At 42.4% G+C, this 21,021-nt stretch overlaps 1 protein-coding gene across 1 annotated transcript in view; it reads right to left on the reverse strand.

Annotated features, from left to right (window-relative positions):
- Positions 1 to 411: 411 nt before the first annotated feature.
- Nox3 (NADPH oxidase 3) overlaps positions 412 to 21,021 on the reverse strand; it is a 65,888-nt gene continuing 45,278 nt past the window's right edge. Inside the window, exons 11-13 of the mRNA XM_041680343.1 lie at positions 15,220 to 15,366; positions 11,292 to 11,416; positions 412 to 545 (exon numbers count right to left, since the gene is read on the reverse strand). Coding sequence (XP_041536277.1) covers positions 419 to 545; positions 11,292 to 11,416; positions 15,220 to 15,366 — 399 coding nt within the window. The 3' untranslated portion in view covers positions 412 to 418. The remainder of the gene's footprint in view (positions 546 to 11,291; positions 11,417 to 15,219; positions 15,367 to 21,021) is intronic.

Raw genomic sequence — 21,021 nt, forward strand, 5'->3', positions numbered from 1 at the left:
TTTACATTATGTCTACATTTCACAGGTCCGATCTGGCCCACGTTTTACATTTAAACACCCACTATGTCCACATTTTAGTTCAGTGCTTGGCCACTCACCTATATGCCCAACCCCAACTTTTACATTTTTAAATGATCAAAAATATAAATTCCATGGGAGAAAATACTATATGACATTCACCTTCAGTGGCCTTAAGTAAATTCTGATGATAAATGAACTCAGCTAGCCTGTTGTGATGTGTTCTTATTTGTGGCTACTTTAGCATCTTGGAACCACAGTGTTGAGTAGATTAGGCTAAACCCATGCTATTCATAAACCTAAAATGATTGCTGTTTGGCCCCTTGGGAATAAAATCTCCCGACTCGTGACCTCTTTGATTGCAGCCGCTTGTGCAGCACATTCAGTTTACCTCCAGCATCTAGAAGCTTTCCTTGTTGTAGTAGAAATGAACACCCCGAGGGTCCGCTGAGGAATACAAATGGCACATCTTTTGAAGAGTCTTCGACATGGCCTTGGGTCCACAGAAGAACACGCCAATGCTGCTGCTGCAGGTACGGTAAGAAAAGGAGAGTGTTACCCAGGCAAGACCAGCAGGAAGCCACGACAGGCCTAGCAATTAGGAAGCAGACATGGTGGCAAGGTTATTTATTTATCTTCTTGTCTGTGTCTACTTCCTCTTTTCTTAGCATCCTTCCTGCTTCCAGCACATTGCTCCCACCCAGATTCCCAGAGCCTTGTGATTCCCAGAATCACAGGAGCCAGGGACCCAAGGGGAGAGAGGCCGGAGGGAACTGTGCAAATAGCACAGGGGTTTAAGATAGAGTGGGTTTTGGTCGGATGAACTTAATCAGCATCTTCTTGGATCTGTGGATAGAGTGTAAATTCCCTCACAGAAGGACCAGGTCTGTTGACTCCGTTTTCTCATCCTCAGTCCTGGTGTAAGTAGAAAAAGATTATACCTTTGCTGAAGGAATGAATAAATGGTCATGTTGATTATTGCCTACATGGTCTTGGACAGGGCTGGAGGTCTGGCATATGTAAAAAGAGGCAACAATTACATTGTGTGTTTTAATGAAAGAAAAATAAGACAGTATATTCAAAAAAGTCTTTCAAAAGGGTCATTTATGACTAACATCTTGTCCAACCTTGCCATTTTTATAGATAATAAAATTTATATTAAAGTCATAACAGCTTGATTTATTTCTCCTACTAGAATTCAATTTGCAAAGAAGGTTTAAATGAAGACAGGGAAGGGACAAAGCACTGTTGAAGACGAAGTTTCCCAAACATTGCAATCTCTGACCCTTGCCTTTCAGAAACTAGTGCGGAAGACACAGCGGTGCTTTGTATCACAAGAGTGCTCCTGTCCCTTGTGACCCTGCCCCTGTATAAACAGGCACTGGTTCAGGGGTTCATATTGTCTCTTGAATTTGGGACATGCCAACCCCTATTGGAAAGTACAAAGGCCACAGTTTTTCTCCCTTGTCTTCCAGATTCTTCTGCTCTGTAGCATCTTCTTTCCTTAGTCTCCAGCATACACTGAAGTAGTTACTCAAGTTTAGATCGAAAGTACCCATATTACTGTGTATAAAATCATTAGGCAGATTGTTAAATTGCAGATTCTTTGGCTGGGATCCATGAAGAGTATGTTTGGTAAGAAGCCAGGTAATATTGAGGCAGATGGTTCTATGAGCCATACTGCCTCAGAGAAATTCTTCAGATTCAGGGCCAGCCCATTTCTTCTGCCTCTGTTCCTTCCACCTGGCTTTTGTTGGTGTCTGTGTAGCTCTGCCCCTCCTTGCTTATACAGTAGCACAATTCTCGGCCATATATCAAAACCCTGTTTGAACAGTATGCTCCCGGACCATGCTGCCCATGTTAGAAGGTGATGGTTTAATCACCTTTCCAGCTAGCTTCAAAGAAATTTACCAAATGCTTTCATTTACAAAAGAAAATATATTTAAAATGTCCAAGTGCCACTTTCAAAGGTACCCTTCCCATGACTTAATTTGTGAAAATATTTTTTTCAAAAAATGTTTTGTACTGAATAATTTGACTTGAGACGATTTTCAGGTGTTTATGGAACTAGAAAGGGGATCATTTAAGGAGGTTGATGTTTTCATCATTCGACTGTCGCAAGTGTTGGATATTTTAATTATCTCCCCAATGCCCTATTGCTTCATGTATGTAATCTGGAGCATTTGAGACCTTTTTCTCTCAGGCTCTCCTCTGCATCTCTCTGAGGATGAAATGACGCACGGCAGGCCCTGCCTTGGCCCTGTGCTTGGTCCAGGGTGGTCTCTGAAGCTCTTAGTCCTCAGATATCAGTAGTATGCATGTCTGCAGACTTTCCCTCGTTCCACAGAGATGAACAGAAGATGGGAAGTGGGGTGTGAACACGGAGGCTCATAGAGAATGAAGTGGGTTGGTCTTTAGAGCTGTGGACAGAAACACCTGAGTGAAAAAGGTCAGGCACGGTCCTTCCCAATGAGGAGTCCCAGCTCTGCTTTGGGCACGATGCCCAGAGGAACCCTTGCATTCCTTTTCAAAGGTGCTGTCATGGGTGGTGATATTTCTCCTGTTAACACGAATGTACCAGAGGTTGCCACTGGCTTATTCCCAACAGGTTGTGACTGCCCTTTCGTTTGTAGCCACAGCCGCTATTCAGCCTGTGGTGTTCTTTGACGCTCTGGCTTTAGGACCCCATTTCAAAGTGTTCTCATTGTGGCCTGCCTGGTGTACCACTGGTCTTCCCAGTGACTCCCAGCCCTCGCGCCTCTTTGAAGCGGTGGCAATTGCACTGCACAGCAGAGTCCAGAAGTTCCTGTACTCGGGGTCTATAGCTGTGCAAACACCAGAAAGTCTGACAAAAGCCATTCATTGTCTACCCTGTGGCTGTGACCTAGAGGTCAGTCCTTCACCATCTCTTTTTTCTCATTGCTGTCCCCAAGCAAGGCATAGTCTTCACCTTGATTTTACCAACCTTGGCATTTATGACACCAAGTATGGGTTTTCCTGGTCATGAATGCATCCCATAAACCATGGAGCTGAGAAAATATGCACAGAATGGTTAAGGCACAGATGTGGCAGGTTTTTTTCCCCCCTTTTATGAGGCAATGGACAAATTCAGCAAAGCCCTAATGGGATTGCTAAAGAAAAAAATTCTTCAATAAAAATTTAATTATCCACAATTGCTTAGCGTTAAAAAAGAAGAATCTGTGCAAAAGAAACATAAAAACACTAGACGCCGTTCTCCTCCAGTTTACAGCCTGCAAGCTGCAAAGCTTGCACACACGTGTGGGGCTGGATCAAGGATAACATTAGCAGCATCGACCAGGCTGAGTGGCTGTTTTTGATGGGAAAAGCACAGATTTCACAGAGGCTGAGAAAAATGGTTCGCATTCCCATAATTATTCTGAGCTCTGGCAAACGGCAGAGAAGGCTCTTTCCCCTCTGCCCACCCCGTGTACTTGTTAAACAACCACCATGTTCTTCTCTGTGGGATTTATGTGTTTTTTTCCCTCTCTCAAAACAGTTGAGCAACGCCATGCATGAGAGGCATCCAAAATATCACCCACCAGTAGATTTCAGCCCAGCAGAGAGACGGGAGTGTGGGTGTGCCTGGGAGCTTTCCCACCACCTCTCCAGATTCGCAGATTCGGCTGGCACGAGCCCCTTTCTCTTTAAATTGTATGTTTGTTTTTATGTGTTGGCTTTTATGCTTAGTAAGTTATAACCCTGTTGGGGCAGACCCTAAACCCTGTTTTAAAAAAAAATCAAATTACTTTATACCCTGAGTGTGTTCTGCAAATAAAATCGATAAACAGAAGCTCCCTTCAAATTTATGAGGGCTTAGGACCAAGAGCTACAAACTGCTTCAGACGGTGGACACACAAGTTCTGGGTAATCTTTCCCAGTGAATGTTTTTCATTAGAAATGCCTCCAAATGATTTATCACATAATTATACTTTATACAACACCATCTTTCTCATAACTACAGATGATAGTTGTGCCGGCCAGCTCTCTCCCTTTGCGACCCAGGCAATGCCCAGCAGCCATCTGCACTGAATCTCTCAGAGTGTACAGTGGTCAATCTTGACTGTCAACTTGATTTAGAATCACCTAGAAGATACACCTCCGGGGGAGGTCTGAGAGAATTTTCAGAGAAAGTTAACTGAGCAGGAGGGATGACTCCCTGAATGGGCTGGGGTTTCAGTCTGAATGCAAAGGAGAAAGCTAGCGGAGACATTCATCATCTTCCGCTTCCTGACCGTGGGTGCAATGTGAGCAAGCACCTCCTGTTCCTGCCGCCATGATGGGCCGCATCCGCAAACTAGCAACGTGATTAAGCCCTTCCTCTCTGAGTTGCTTCTTGTAAGGTATTTGGTCATGGGATAACAAAAGCGATGAACGCAGCATTCTCATTACTGAGTTGTTCATCTGGAGCTGTAGAAATCACTAACAAAACACCGTGTGCCTCTTCTCTGTCCCACTTTCCAGCAGCTGTCTCTTTTGACACGTAGGGCGGTGTCCCTAGGAGAGTCTCGTCTCTGTTTCCTCTACCTCATCATCCGTTTGCTTGTTCATGCTTACCAGTAGATATGAGAGATTAAAGCTTAGTGGGGAGGAGGTAGGAAGGAGGTGGAAGAGAAGGAGGAAGAGGAGGAGGATAATTGACTCATAGTATTGGATTCCAGAGAACAATTTTTCTTCATCCCGTCTTTTTCTTTATACCTCTTCCACTAAGGCACGTAAAGATAGAAATAACCAAAAAATGTTCCCATAACTGTTAGTTTGCTGGAATAAAGTCATCAAAGTAAGTTTGCAGAGTAATAAACCTAGACTATTTACTTATATACTTAGTCCTCCTACAACAAACAAATCTAGTAATTTTCATTGAATTTTTACTAGGCTATAACCAGTGAGCTAGATGCCCTCTGGTGGAAAAGGAAACATTTAGGTATAAGGGTGATTTTCTATCATCCATGATGGTGGCTTTACTGTTCTTATAAAGCTATAATTTATTGTGTGCTAGATTTATATTTGAATTTATTTCTTTGAGTGTTCCGAGCATTTTCGCCATATAATGAATGTTTAGGATACCCTGTTAGATAAAGGACCTTGTATGCTATAATCAGAATGCTAATTTCCTAAAAATACCACGGAACAACATTTTTGCACATATGCATGTACAAATGAGAATTGAAGGGTGTGCATACAAGCAAATGTGATTCCAGATGGACACATTTACTCAGTTTAGTAAAAAGGTATTTTTTACATTTCTGAAAAGAATGGGGATCTAAAATATATTCATGTTATATGGCTTAGAAGTCCCCATCATTGATACCTTTGTCATGTCTGGGTTGGTTCCTCTGTTCTAACACAAGATGACAATCTTTGTTCTTCTCCCGTCATTATTAAGGAATCATTCCTATTGAACTTTTGAAAACTGGGAAAAATCTTGGAAGTTTGTGTGGTAATTAATTACATAAAGTTCACACCTATAAGGTATGGTGAAGATATTAGCAGAATTAGCAGATAAGTCAACAGCAACAAACTATAAATATATTCTGAAGCATAAGATCAAAGACTGAAGCCCCGTGGAAAAACCTCTTAGTCAATTAACTAGCAACAGCTGAGCCACAGACCCACAAGGGTGAGTAGATGTACAATGTGTGTTTGTCAAAAAATAGCGAAATATGACAAAGCTATATTTATTTTCACTCTGCCTGTCTTCTGGAAAATGATTTCCTGATTTCTGAACACTTGTCTAGAGGTTGGCAGCTTATTGAGGTTGCTTACAGAAAATGAAACACAGCTTCCATTTTTGTACAAAACACATTTCTATAGGTGAATAAGTCCTAGATGTCAATGCAGGCATCATTAGCCCGCTGTACTTCAACGGGAGGGCGACTTGCTTTGTGTGCGTGGAATACTTTTCTGCACTTGTATAATTGAAGTAATTGGCAATTATCACATGCCGGAGAGTTTGGGCATAGCAAGAAATGACCTCTTTAAATACATACTCGTTTGCTATTTGTGATTGTCTTTTAGAACTATACTCATTTTTTTTGTAAATCAACTGATATAATTACCAAAATTAATTACAGATAAAAACAGCAGAATATCCTTTGCTGCTTTCTGCTTCTAGTCTTTGATCTACTTTAAAATGGCCTCTTCTGTTCCTCATTTGTATTCATTTTGATGCCATCAATTTGTTTCTCTATTACCGTTATTTTCACAATTTTCTGGCTCCTTTGGAACTCGCTCGATCCGCTTTGATCTGCTTCCCTTCGAGCTTTATTTTTGGTGCTGTTTTTCATGTTCTGTAAATTTTTTTTTTTTTGCCTCCTCTACCCTCAGTTCTTTTGATTCAACTCTTTCTTAGGACAGGAGCAAACTCTAGCTTTGCGTGAACAGGTAAATGTGATTACAGGGGTTTGCGCTAAGAATGCCTACCTTTGTGCTGGTGAATAGCAATGGCTGAGAGCCTACTTCAAAGGCTCTTGAGAACAAAGAATCTTTTCTGAGGCCACTAACAAATCCAGCAATTCTTCCTGACCCATCTTGCCAAAAGATACCAGCTAATGGCAGGACAAGCCTGTCTTGTGAGGGTAGCCAAGTGGGCTTGGGAACAAACATCTCCATGACATAATCAGGGGAGAACATACTGTTTATCTTTCTAATAACCGTCTTGAAGAAAATTAATGCTACTTTGTCCTTTGTGCAGAGCAGTGATTGAATTGTGTATTCATTTCTATCTGGACAAAGGCCAGCGCATTGCAATACTTCTCAATATTAGATTTTCTTGTTTAAAAATTAGATTTTATTGGCATTCTCCTTCTGTGATTTCTTCATTAAAAGCTTCATTAAGCATAAATCTCCTTTTACAAAGAAGAAAAACAAAAAAATTATTTTCAGGAGGTCATTTTAAAAGTCTTCTAGAAGGGTGCTGTTAAGCTTCACACTGGAGATTTGCCATGTCCCAGGGACCTGGTATTCCAGAGATGATACAATGATTGATTTTGCATGGATTTATCTAATATTAATTATATTGATGCTTGAAGCTATTTAATAAGCCAATGTGTTCCAGAGTCTCAAACTTTACAAATCTGATATTAAGTCTTTTTTTATTATTATTTTAAGGTAGGAGATAGGCAGTAACGTCTTGGTTCTGAAGTGACTTAACTCCTGGGGTCTTGTCTGCCCTGGAAGACACAACGTCATGCACCAGAGAAAGAGAGTTTGCACAGCTACCATGCTGAGAAATGCTGCTAGCCAGTAAGGGGAACCGTGTGCTCTGATGGGGGGTGGGTGGGATCTGGCATAGGGGGAACATGTCCCTGACAACCGTGACAGGGACAATGAAAGTGGTCACAGTTTTCCCAGCTTAGACAGAACTGTCCTCAACTCCCCAATCACTGCAAACATCGGACAAGGTCACTTCTTGGCTCTACAGAACAGCATTTTCTGAGCAGGGTTTGCGTAAGGCTGGTGTTGCCTTTGACTTCTTGACATTCTGTGTTTCTGGCTCACAGCTTCCAACTGAAGAGAGATAATTTAATGAACTGACTCGAAAGTCCTTCTCCATTGGGCTGCAAACTTTATAACGTAACAATGAGAAACACAATGCAATATTAATGCACGCCAATCATACTAAAGCCTGAGGTTACTATCTCCGTGAATTTAAAAATATATGTTTCAAAAGCCTGCAATGTGAGGATAGGCCATGGGGATATCTCATACTTGCCAGAGTCCACATGGAAAGAACCAGGCTTGTTTATCCCAGCTGCTGAGAAGGTGAAGACAGATGAATCTTTGGGGCCCATTGGTCAGCCAGCCACCCTGATATACATGAAAAACGGGGCTCTAGGCTAGTAAGAAGAGACCCTGTCCAAAAAAACCTAGGGGTGTGTGCCTAAGGCATGGCACTCATGGTTGTCCTCTGGCATCTACACATCTGTGTGCAGGGCATTTTCCCTCATTTCTCTCACACACCTGGAGCCAGGGAGTGGAAAATTCATTTTGTGATCAATAAAAACTAAAGGGATGGATTTGTCCAAAATGTTATTTCCCCTCCCAAATGAAGAAATAGAAACAAAACCATCTAGGCTTTACCTATGAGCATATAACAAGATGGTTTCTACACATAAGCTTTTTAAGAGAATTGCAAATGAAATTATTCCATTTTCTCTGGACAAGAACTGGCTAGGTAGGTGTAAGGTAAGGTGTATTTCTCTCAGGGTTGAGAGAGGTTTGAGAGTTTGAGACCCAGCGCCCATTGTTGGGTTGGGGCTGAGAGGACCTGAGTTCTGAGCCTCCTGAGCCAGAGTTGCTGGGACGCAGGCTCATGTTTGGAGACAGGTGGTGCTCCGGCACCAGATTTAAAGCTGGCTACCAACAAGAGCCAAGACAAGAAGCACAGTAAACAAGTGAGTGCCAGGATGAGATGACACGGAACAGTTCCCAGCGCCACTTGTCATGGGTTGGCAGCTCAAACGAGGCACCTGAAGCTGAGCCTGTGGAGGACAAGCTAGGTCGCCACATTGTGCAACGGATCCTCCTTCCCTTGACTTTGCTGTTAGAAGTGAAGCTGTCTCCTGACTTCCTTGTCAGAAATCTGCCCCTTTTAGACCGAGGCAGTTTTTCTACTCATTTCTCCCCTCTGCCACATGCTCAGCAGTTTTGAGCCACTCACAGAACGTTCTTGTATTGGGTGTCTATAGCAGCATTTTGTTTGTATTTTAATAAATAAAGCTTGCCCGAATATTGACGAGAAAAACAACCCTACTGGTCAGTCTTACTAATTAGGCAGTGGTAACACACACCTTTAATGCCAGTACCACACTAGTTGCCATAGAAACCGGGCAGTGCATGCCTTTAATCCCAGCCCTAGGAAAGATTATAAAACAGGAGGAGACAGCTCTCAGGCTCAGTATCATTCTGAGATTCCTGGAAGCAGGATCGCCATTTTCGGATTGAGGTTGAGGTAAGAGCCAGTGGCTGGCTGTTTTGCTTTTCAGGACTTCAGTTTGAACCCCGATTTCTAACCCTGAGTTTTTATTAATTGTGTCTCCCAAAGCTTCCCTGGCAGACTGTCAGAGCACAAGCTGTTCTCTCAGTTTGCAGGGGTCCATCTCACAGCACATGGGGCAGCAGAAGCCAGAGTGACTTCACATGGACCAAAGATACATGGTTGGATGCTCATGAGCCTTGAATGCGACCTGATCACTCCTTCCTCACTTCCTCTCCTCACCCAATGCCTGTCAAAATAGCAGGCTCGACAAAGTTAGGCAGACACAGAGGTGGCCAATAAAGATAGAATGGCAAGGTTCTGGTACAAAGAGAATATAAGAAAAAATATGAAAAGGAGATGAATTGACCAAAAGATGATTTGCATTTACCATAAAAGAATTCCACAGAGCAGAATAAGGCACTAGGAAACTACAGAGAGCTTAATGAAGCAGGGCTCCTATGAAGGAAGACCAGTGAGAAAATGCACGGGCAATCATGGAGAATAGAGAAGTGGCCAGAAACATGGTTTTAATTTACAGATAAAGAGAAGAGATAAAAAAAACCAGAAGCCCCAAGTGGCTTGATTGCTAAGGTAGATAAGAGCAATGTTTATCAACCTTCGTAATGCGCACATAGAGACTATGGTTTCTCACCCCCTGGCTATAATGTATCTTGGGACTCTTGCTATTCTCCTCTGGTCGCTTCTTCCACTGTTGTGCCTCCACACACAGTTTACACGCTGATACCCTCAGCTAAAGTTCTTACCTGAAATCCTGCCTCATGCCTCGCCTTCTAGACATTTGCATGCTTAAGTATCTTAAGAAAGACATCAAAAAATGGAACATCCCATAGCCCTTGTCTGCTACACAGTAATTTATGCAGTCATCTCCATGCTAATGAGTGGGGGTTCCTTCCACCTTGGGTCATGGCTCAGTCCATCAACAATTCACGCCTCCAGAAAATGTTCAGAATCAAACTGCTTTTCACGACTGCCCCCTGCGCTCTCTACCTCTATCCTAGGCTCACTACAGTCTGTTTTCTTAAGCAACAAGGGTGATCCCATGTCAGTCTTGGGCTTATACCTCTAAGTGGTTTTCCTCTGGGCATCATATTCAAAGTCTTATGCTGTCCCCTGACCTAAATGCCACCTTTTGGCATTCTTCCTCTTTTATCCTTTTGTCCCACTCACTGGCCCCTGACTAATGACAGGAACAATATCCCTTGACTCAGGGCCTTGATCCTTTCTTGTTTCTAGTTGCCCATATGGCACACTTCTCTACTCCCCTGTAGTCTTTCCTCAAATAGGAAGACAGTATGAATGCATGGAGTAGGTGAGAAAGGTCAGGACAGAGAATGACCTAGTGGCGAGGATGGATAACTCTCTGTCTCAGTGAATTATACTTTACCAAACTCTCCAACATTGCATGTGTTGACTTAAAAATACAATACTGAGCATGAATTTGTTTCCCGAGCTTAACATTTGCTCTAAAAACAAAGCTAAAATAAACTACCTTGTCCAAGGTCACAAAGATAGAAGCTTCTGTAATCAGGAGTCATAGGTTGTACTCCAGTCTTGGGGCCCCAATCCAAGGCCCTCCATGCATTAAAGTTTGCTATATAGCTATGATAATAGTAATAACAATTAAATAGATGGAAACTATGCAATGGCAGCCATGAAAGGTTGCTGTTTCAGGCGCTTTAGATGCTCCGCTTGTTTTTCTGTTGCAGAAGCCTTGGGGGCAAGCACTGTCATTTACATATTTTATAGGAGACTGACCCAGTGCTGGGTATGTAGATGACCCAGGCACACCAGTGGGGATGGGAGAGTCAGGACAGCCACTCTAGACCTGGGTCCTTTAGCATCATGCCAAATCCCTGCTTTGTCTGAGAAAACCTTTTGCTTTTCTGTTAGACGTGCTAGACACTCTGTAGAGCTGGATAGAGTTGAATTCTCTAGTTGGGTAATTAGAGACTAACTGTGCTCAAAAGATTTTTTTTTGAAGGCATATGCTGTTTAAGAAATACCATCTTTAAATTGAGGTTAAGTGTGAAGATCTTTCAGCATAATCGATAATTGTCTGAGTCTTTTCAGGCAGTTAAACAGAGGTTTGTGGTTCCTGAAATATGAGACAGCCATGGTCACATTTTCTAAGCTAGATATTTTAACTTGGACCAAGATTATCAGCTCTGATTGCAGATTAACTTTTCTTCCCAGGGACAACTTGTCTGAACTTTTGGGGGGATCCTGGCAGGCAAAGGAAAGGGGTTTTGCTCACCTGGGGTGATTGTAAGCAATCTTCTTGAATTCATCATTCCAGTTGGGTCTCCCATAAAAGGTCTTCTGCCTTAAGCCTGTAACCACATCCAGGCTTTCATCCCAGTGTAAAGCTATGTGAAAAGCCTAAATTTAAAAAAAAATTAGTATCAGTTGACATTAAAAAACAACCATAAGAACCATCTATAAACAAATGATGAACTCACTATCATCATTTGTATGTTTAAAATATTTTAAACAGGGCTTGGAATGCTTTATTAACAGATCATCCAATGCTGTGCTTTAGGGCAAGTGTCATGTTTCGTCTGTCTTTGTATTTATTCTTGTTGGGACAAGATGCTGCCCTGTACAAAGACAGCCTGGGAAGGATGAGAGTCACACGGACAGTGTGGTTAAGGGAACAAACGCTGAACAAGTTAGCTTTATTTCTGCCAAATGCCTCACGACTCAATATCCTCCCACTGTTCCCATTCATTTAATATTAAATCCAGGGGACTTGAGACAGGCATTTCCAGGCTAAAGTGCCATGAAATACCCAGGACGAGATTGGGTCTTATAATAGGACTTGCCTACTGTAGTGATATGGTTGATAGCCATTCCAGATTTTTAAAACTGCCTCCCCCATGCCCTAGATACCAAAGTCTGCAGAGGCTCAAACCTGCAGAGGTTATACTTGTGTATTACCTACACACACCCTCTCATACATTTCAAATAATATTTTTGGTCTATAAAGTCATAACAACAACTTGGTAAATATTCTCTGTCCTGTATTGTTTAGGGAATAATGTAAAGAAATAAGGATATATATTTTTTTTTCAGTGCAGATATATTTATTTTCAAATATTTCCAGTCCTCAGTTGGTCGACTATACATAGGTAGAGCTCAAAGATATGGAGAGCCAACTATATATTAGTAAACCTCGAGTGCTGAGGGGATATACTTGATGATAGGATGCTTATGACGGAAGACTAAGGGGTCCAGATGGAACTGTGTGAGTGACTGGCTTCAGATCCAGTGAATTCACCCAGTCATTGTATAGTTAGAGGCCTGTAAATAAGAGCCTGGGGCACACTAATCCGTATAGCCATGTACAAAAGTACGATCATCGGCTTTAGCCCTTGTGAATCCTAGACGTTACCTTGTTTTTCCCAATTCAGGTATGTGTGCTCTGAACCATTCCTGGGAATCATTGCCACCCCTGGAGCTCCCATACCAATGCTTCTCTCACCTCCTAACTCTTGAGAGCCACGGCAGTTTGGATTACAGCCCTGCTGTACTCTACTCATGCCGCGGCTTCCCGCTTTGAAGATGACTTGCATGAAGGGTTCTTTTCCTAGTCTAAGAAGGCAGCCTGTGCCCCAGAGGTTCACATTCATGCCAGAGTGGCTGCCCTGACAGACCAGTGGACAGGGGCAGACTGGCTTTCGGAATGCCAGACGATAGGGATTTGCAGCCATCAAGTCTGACCTTAGGGAACAGTGCTCATGTTGCAAAAGGGTTTGGGAATAGGACTTCATGCGGCATGAAGATGGGGAAATGGAAGAGGGATCTGGACTGATGTGTCAGAGAGAGGAACCACCAGGAGCAAAGGCCTTGAACACAGCAGGATGCATGAGCATCCATCAGTCAACAGCTCTGGGGCAATAGGAAAAGAATGAGGCTTGCCTAGAAACAGGTCAGGCTAAGGAGGTCCCTAAAGTACTTGTTAAGACATTACAGCTTTCTCTCATGGGGAGAGAAAGGCCTTCCTTCCTTACTTCTGTGGGAACGCCCAATCTCTGGTGTTCAAACATTTGGAATTATAACTGTTCCATATTTCTCAACCCACTGTTCAATTAATCTCAAACTCTTTGGAGTTGCCCTTCATAATACCGCTTCCATCTGTCCCTTCTGTTCTTGTCAATTTGCCACTTTGAGGTTGTTGGATTCAGTGTAAGAATTGGCTCTTTCTAAGACAGCCTCTGGGTGCCTGAGTGGCTGACAGAATACACCAACGGTTTCTTTTCCTATGTGGAGATCACTGATTTTCTGCTCGAAATCTGGAAGTGTGAAGGATTTCTGACATGCCATGGGAAAATTTAAGAAACTGTCAATTTTACTTTCATTTAGGACAAAAATGTATATTTTATATCTTAGTCCCGAAAGGGGTAAAGATATGGCAGGGCAGGGTTGTGCTGTCCCAAAATCCACTTAGGAGTTCTGTTTAGAGAACCCGAGTCTCATAAATCCCTAGAGACAGGGATTGGCTAAGTGGACACTTTGGATCAATTTGCCTTACAAGTGGAAGAGCAAGCAAGGGTCTGGGAAGTTAGAGACAAAAGCCATGTCTGTGCTTTACCAAATGGGTCATTAGTCAAGAATCCCACTTGAGTAGCAAAAATGTTTCTTTGGAAGACATAATTAACACTATTTAATCCATTAAGATCTGTCAAGCCTGGTTCCCAAGAAACGTACAATTCAAATTATCTCAGAGGGTTGAATATTTAAGGAAAACTGGAATTAAGACCATAAAAATTCATAACACTTTTTGAATTTAAACCAGAGTCTTGCTCACTTATAGAAGCATAGAGCCAAGTTACAGTGAAGTTGAGAGAGAGAAAGAAAAAGAGAGAGAGAGAGCATTCACAAAACACATAGAGCAACCATTTGTAAATTTGGGACTGGTACATAGCCCCTTCGCTTAAACATATTTTCCTTAAAGATATATCTATCTATCATCTATCTATCTATCTATCTATCTATCTATCTATCTATCTATCTATGTATCTATCTACCATCTACATATCATCTAGAGAAAGCACCATTTAAAGTACGTATTTCATAACCTAGAATAACGGCTTTGTTAGCCCCAATGTTTGGGGAGTCTGTTGCTGGAAAGAGGGCCTGATTGTTCCTACCGGCCGCCCGGCTAGCTTAAGCCCCGAAATAACCACACAGGAACTGTATTAATTAAAACACTGCTTGGCCCATTATCTCTAGCCTCTTATTGGCTAACTCTCACATCTTGATTTAACCCATTTCTATTAATCTGTATATCACCACGTAACAGTGGCTTACCGGGAAAGATGCGGCACGTCTGTCTCTAGTGGCTCCATGGTGTCTCTCTCCTACTCCGCCTTTCTTCCTCCCAGCATTCAGTTCTGTCTTCCCTGCCTACCTAAGTTCTGCCCTATCGACTAGGCCAAGGCAATTTCTCTATTCATTAACCGATGAAAGCAACACACAGACAGAAACAGCTCCTACACCAGGAGTCCAACTGAATTCTGGTGCAGTCGTCATTTAAACACTGACTGTGATAGTTTTTTTTTTTTTTTAATCAGTATTGGAATTGTCAGGGGGTTGACACACCATCTTGGCCAAGCTCAATCTTTATACTATATTACTATAACGACTTTCAGAACTCTGCCCAAGCAGAAGGTCATCTCAACTTCAGGTACCTGCTTCCTGAGAATCCCTTAACAGAGAGAATTCTCTATGCAAATCATGAGTCCATAGTAATTTTCCGGCTCACATGCTTTTCAGTATGAAAGGCCAGATAGAAGCAACAGGGAATCTTTTCTGTTTTACTCTGAGCAGCATAGAATCAGAACCAATTAGGAATTCAACAGATGATATAGCCAATTAGTGACAGTCACCGATGCCACCCTTAAAATGATAAATTCGAACTTTAAGATTCCTAATATCTGGGTTGTTGTTTATTGCCCACGGTGTTTATCTTTTCTGTTCCACAGTAAGATAGCTAGAGGTCTTTTTATTGCTACATCTTAACTAGTTTTTTCCAGTCTAGTTTGATTCTGTTCTTCTCTCCCTTCTGAGGAACTTTAGAAGAGTTTTTTTTTGGTTCTGCCTGATAAGCCAGCAGTTCATTGTCAAAATGGGTTCTTTTTGAGAAGGGCGGCAGTATTGGAGAGCCTGGATTTTACTGATACCTGGTTTTCGTCCCAGCTAGTAAGGAATATATGGTAACTCAGCAAGTGAGCCTTCCCTTGCTCACTCATCCGTGTTTCCAGTGAAAGTAACAGATCTGTAAACCACTCAAATGCCCCAGCGTCCCGGCAGATCCAATAGAAGTACACCTGTCGGGAGAGAAGGCGGGTGTGCTGAGAATCACAGGTTACTTTGTAGCTGTTAAATGACTTGAGCCCAAATGGGCCATTCTGCTAAATCACACATTTTTCTTTACCAGTGAACAAACCATCATACCATGATTTCTTTTGGGGGGAAAAAAGAAAGAAAGAAAAGAACAAAAGAAAAAGAAAAGAAAACTCCCATTGTGTCTGAAAAGGCCCAGACTGAATTCAAGGAGTCAGGGTTTCTGTGGGCTGTGCCAGCCTCTTTGGATGAGGATCAACTTTCCACACTTCTGGCTGGGCTTCTTCTGAACAAGATTAATAATCATAACTCACAGTGCCTTTCATTGCTCCCCAAAGGGGATAAGCTGCTAGACCAGCCCCCTTCATCTTTACTTATGACCTAAGCTCAAGATTTCAACTCTCCTCTCTGGAGACCCCCCAAAGGCTCGGGCACTAATCCACTTCACCAGCCACAGCCTCTGGAGAATGGAGATTATGGTAATTGCAGAATGAAGTCTCATAAGACAGAAATTTTCTCTCAGTGAGACATATCAATGCCCTCGAAAGCTGGTGGGTAGAGGCTGTGCCTGCCCACGTGTCAACTGATGCAGTAACAATTGTTTCTGGGAAGGTTTTGTTTTTGTTTACTTATTTTTAAAACATTCTCTCAGTGTTGAGCAAATGAGAGGTGACAAGAAGCAGTTTGGGTTTGCTAAAAGAAAGGCTTAGCTCTGTGCTTTGAGTCTCAGATAATTCCTTCTAGAAGAAACCACATGAGATGAATTTCTTTGTCTTCTGGGTTCCACTCCCACACTTCTACCCCCTGCTGTCCACCCAAAGGTACATCTCTGGGCCTCAGCAGGGCCTGCTCCCCACTCCAGGTACGGTCTGATGTGTTAGCACCTGAAACATGCCCTACAATGGCCATGGTTTGTTTCCCTCCCTCCTCTCTCAGTCAGCTTGCAAGCTCACCATCATATCATCAGATTTATAAATGAGATTTAATTAGTATCACAAGGAAAAGAAAATGGCAGAATGTATTTCATGGCTGAATATCTTGTCTATTCTCTTCAGATTTCTGCAGATATTTGTGATGTTAGCAGTCAGGAAGAGCAGGAGGTGAGACTCTAAAGACCTTCCTCTCAGAAGCAGAGGTTGCATATTTTCTGGATGGCTTCTGCTCAAATGAAAATTTATAATATTAATCCAAGGAGAAATGATCCCTTAGACCAGTAGTTTTCAACCTGAGGGTCACGATCTTTTTGTGTGTGCAGGTTGTATATCAGATATTCTGCATATGAAATATTTACATTATGATTCATAACAGCAGCACAATTACAGTTAAGAAGTACCAATGAATTTTTTTTTTTTGAGACAGGGATTCTCTGTGTAGCTTTGGAGCCTGTCCTGGACAGAGATTCATCTGCCTCTGCCTCCTGAGTGCTGAGATTAAAAGTGTGTGCCACTATCACCCAGCTGCAATGATATAATTTTAGCTGCTATGTGAGGAACTGTGTCAAAGGGTTGCAGCATTAGGAAGGTTGAGAACCATTGTCTTAGACCTTAGGCACAATTACTACCTCTAAAAGACTGTTCTTGTCTTCCTGGCTGTCATCCCTCCCTGGAGTGTGTAATCCATAGACCCACCAGGTAGCTTCAAAACATAACAAAGCTGAGAGCTAGCTCTTCCTGTTGAATATCCCAAGAGTCCTCATGAGCAGAGGGAGGTGCCCATCTACTCATTCACTGGTTCACAAATGCTTACACATTGATTACCATTGGTAGAAACCAGTTTACACTCCAGAACAATGATAGTGAAGAAGCCAGGCAGACAGACATACAAAGAAAATGTCCATCTTCATGGAGTTTGTATCTTGGAGAACGAGGGTGGTGTATAAATGCATGAAGTAGAGAATATGTCAGATGGTAATTAGGCAGTGCAGAAACAAGGCAGTCTGGGAAAGGTCACAATATTGACTCCAATGGCAAAGGGAGACCTTACAGAGGAGAGACTTGAACACAGCCGTGGAGGGAAGAAGGCAACAAATGATGTTCTAGTTTCATTCTGCTGCTGTGATAAAGCACTCAAATCAAAAGAAACACGGTCCCAGTCCATCACTGATGTAAGTCAAGGCAAGAACCAAAGCCGGACCATGGAGAAGAAACCATGGAGGAATACTACTTGTTGGCTTGCTCTCTGACTCTCTCATGGACTCATGCTTACCTAGATTTTTCTTTCTTTTTTTCAATAAAGTCCAGGACCATCTGCCCATGGTGGGCTGGCCCATCTTGCATCAATCAACAATCAAGACAATTCTGTTGGGGAATATTATTTTTAGGTGTGTGACTTTTGTTTACGCTGCCTTTGTTTAACTCTGTGAAGCTGTGTTACTGTGCCTGTCTAAAACACCTGATGGTCCTAATAAAGAGATAAATGGCCAATAGCAAGGCAGGAGCAAAGGCAGGTGGAGCTGGCAGGCAGAGAGAATAAATAGAAGGAGAAATCTGGGAGAAAAGAACTAGCAGCAAGAGAACAGGGAGGGGAGGATATCGAGCCAGCTACCCAATAAGTCACAGAGTAAGAAGGAAAGAAAGATATACAGAAATAGAGAAAGATGAGCATCCAGGAACGAGCAAGCAGCCTCCTACTACACAGAGGCAAAAGCTGGTCAGGTTAAGTTAAGAAAAGCTGGGAAGAAACAAGCCAAGCTAGGGTTGGGCATTCATAACTAATAATAAGCCTCTATGTGTGATTTATTTGGATGCTGGGTGGTGGACCCCTCAAAAAGTCAAAAGAGTAAAACATCACACAATACAATTCCTCACAGATATGGTCACAGCCTGATCTAGGCAGTTCCTCAATTGAGGCTTCTCCTTTCATATGATTTAGGCTGTGTCAAGTTGACAATTAAGCCTAACCAAACCAAGACACTTCATCCCTTGTCAACACCAACACATCACTGTTAAACCATAACCTTTTCTTTCTTATCCCTTATGTTAATATCATACCATAAACACAGTCTGCAGTTAAAAGTTCCATAGCATTTAAAAATTCCAATGCTTTAAAAGTTTAACGTCTCTTTAAAAGTCTAAAACCTTTTATAAAAATAAAACAAGTTATATATCCTGCAATTGCAAAAAGGAAGACCTGGGCATAAAAATAACCAGACCAGGATATGGAATAAGGGGAATACTTACCCACTGCTGGTGGAAGTGCAAACTTGCACAGTCAGTGTGGAGGTTCCCAAGGAGGACGGGAACCATCTACCTCAAAATTCACTTATACCACTTTTGGGCATGTACCCAAAGGACATTTCATCCTACTACAAGACACTTGCTCATACGTATTCATTGCTATTTTATTCATAATATCCAGAAATTGTAAACAACCTAGATGTCCCTTAACAGAAGGATGGCTAAAGAAAATATGGTGTGTTTATACAGTGGAGTATAACTTAGCCATTTAAAGAAATAAAGTCATGGAATTTTCAGGCAAATATGTGGAACTAGAAAAAAATCATCCTGAGTAAGATATCTCAGATCCAGAAAGACAAATATGGTATGTATTAACTTATATGTGCATATTAGCCTTTCAGTTACTGATAACAAAGCTAAAATCCACAGAACCTAAAAAGGCAGGCATAGAGTAAGGGACTGGAGAGTACAGACAGATCTCACTAGGAAAGAGAGATAGAATAGATAATCATGGATGGATGGGTGGGCGGGAGTTGGATGATCAAGGGGAAATGGAGATGGGGTAGGAGATTGTTGGGGAGAATACAAGGAGACAGCTAAAATTAAGGACCATTTGAGGGATAGTATAGAAACACATATTACAGTAGAAACTTCCTAAAATATACACAAAGACTCACAGCCAGACATCACACACAAACACACAGACACACACACACACACACACACACACACCTCCATTGTGCAACTCTGACGCCTTTCAAATCAGTGCTGGGTGGGTGACCTTTGTACACTGCCGTGTTCAGCTACCAGCTTGAGACGCAGCCCTACCCCGCTGGACCACAGCTCTGTGGGCTGACTCTGAAGAAACACTTCCCAGAAGACTTCAGAAATGATGCTGACCTCCTATTAATTGTGACTGATTGTTTAGCCCCCGATGTCCAGCATCCACTAGTGAAGCCCAGTGTTCCTCTCAGAGGAATTACACCTTTTTGACAGTCACAGCTGCTTCTTCAACTCCACATCACTAGTGACCACAATTCTTAGCCAAAATATAACACAAATGGTCCATAGTCCAATTATTAATTACATCCTTGCTACTTTCTGAAACCTCATGAGTAACACCTCCACAGTCCACATCTCCCTCAGCGTTATCTTCCAAGCTCCCATAAGAGTTCATTAAGCTCCAAGCACTCAATGGCTTTTCTAGCCCAGTGTTCCAAAAATAATAATTAAAAAAAAAAAACAAAGCGAACAATAAAAAACTGGTTTCTGAGCCCGTTCTGAACTTTCTTACCTGAAAAATGCCCACATCTTAGCATTCTTCCCACTGTAACCTTTGTCTTTTCAAATAGCAATTGTTCCCGGCCTTGCTTTCTGGCATAGCAGCCTGTCAGTGTTCTTAGAGTTTGCGGGGCCTTCCATGCTTTTGCTTCCCTGTCTTTGCCTTGCGAGCTTCCCCCCTCCATAATCGACTTATGGGGACATCGGCTCTTTGGTGAGAGAGACAATGGAGGGAAAGTGCACTGGCCCCTGTAGACGTGCTTCAGACGGACAAAGGGAAAGGGAGACTTTGAACAGAAGAGAGGGTATTTACTTTGACTTCTCTTTCATGTCCCTAATGGCGGGGACACTTACTGTGAAGGGACATCAGAGTCCCACCCCTGCGTTTGGCTCAGGAGAAAGGATGTGGTCAACAGGAGAACAAGTACCCCAAACAATGAGCTGTAGCTCTCTGATCTGTGCCTTCCCCACCTCAGTCTCCAAAAATAAAACAAACCCGAAATCAGCTCCCCGTGCAAAGTGCGGCTTTGAGAATTCCGCAGTGGATACAGGAATCTAAAATACCCAAGGTTAAAAGATTGTATCAAGCAGAAAGTCAGTAAAATAACATTCTGGGCTTCCAAGGTGACAGAAGCTACCCCACATTCTTGTGGAGACAGTGTAGGCTCAGGGGCTTTAAAAATCCATTCTGGGATCATAAGATTCTCTGTGTCCTTCGGGTGGACACAGCTCAGCTATGTCCATCATGGAAGTCTGATCTGAGCTAATCCCTAACAGTGCACTCCATCCTGTCTCAGCTCATTTCCATGTTCCAAGACCTGAGCCCTTCTATAAAGATCAGTAGCCCGTGTGTAACAGGTCAGAATGATCTAGAGTCAGCAGGACACAGATCTTTGCAATTTTTTTTTGTGTGAACAATTCCAGAAAATATAAAAGGTAGAGCTGCTAATTAATTTTTCTACTTGGTCTCGTGGATTCTCCAAGGAGAGTGTCCTGTTTTCAGGCTAGACCATCTCAGAAGCCTATGCAATGGCTCAGTTACATTATACAACATGCAGTTCCTTAAGCCCCAGATTGGTTTCCCAAGAATGATTTAAAAAAGTATTTATAATCCATGGCAAAGAAGGGAAGTGTCCAGGCAGGCACAGATGTAGAAATGAGGAGAACACAGCCACTAAATAC

This window comes from Microtus oregoni, unplaced genomic scaffold (genome assembly GCF_018167655.1).
Source record: "Microtus oregoni isolate MIOR12 unplaced genomic scaffold, Mior012 000033F_ref0000390, whole genome shotgun sequence".
Taxonomy (NCBI): Eukaryota; Metazoa; Chordata; class Mammalia; order Rodentia; family Cricetidae; genus Microtus; species Microtus oregoni.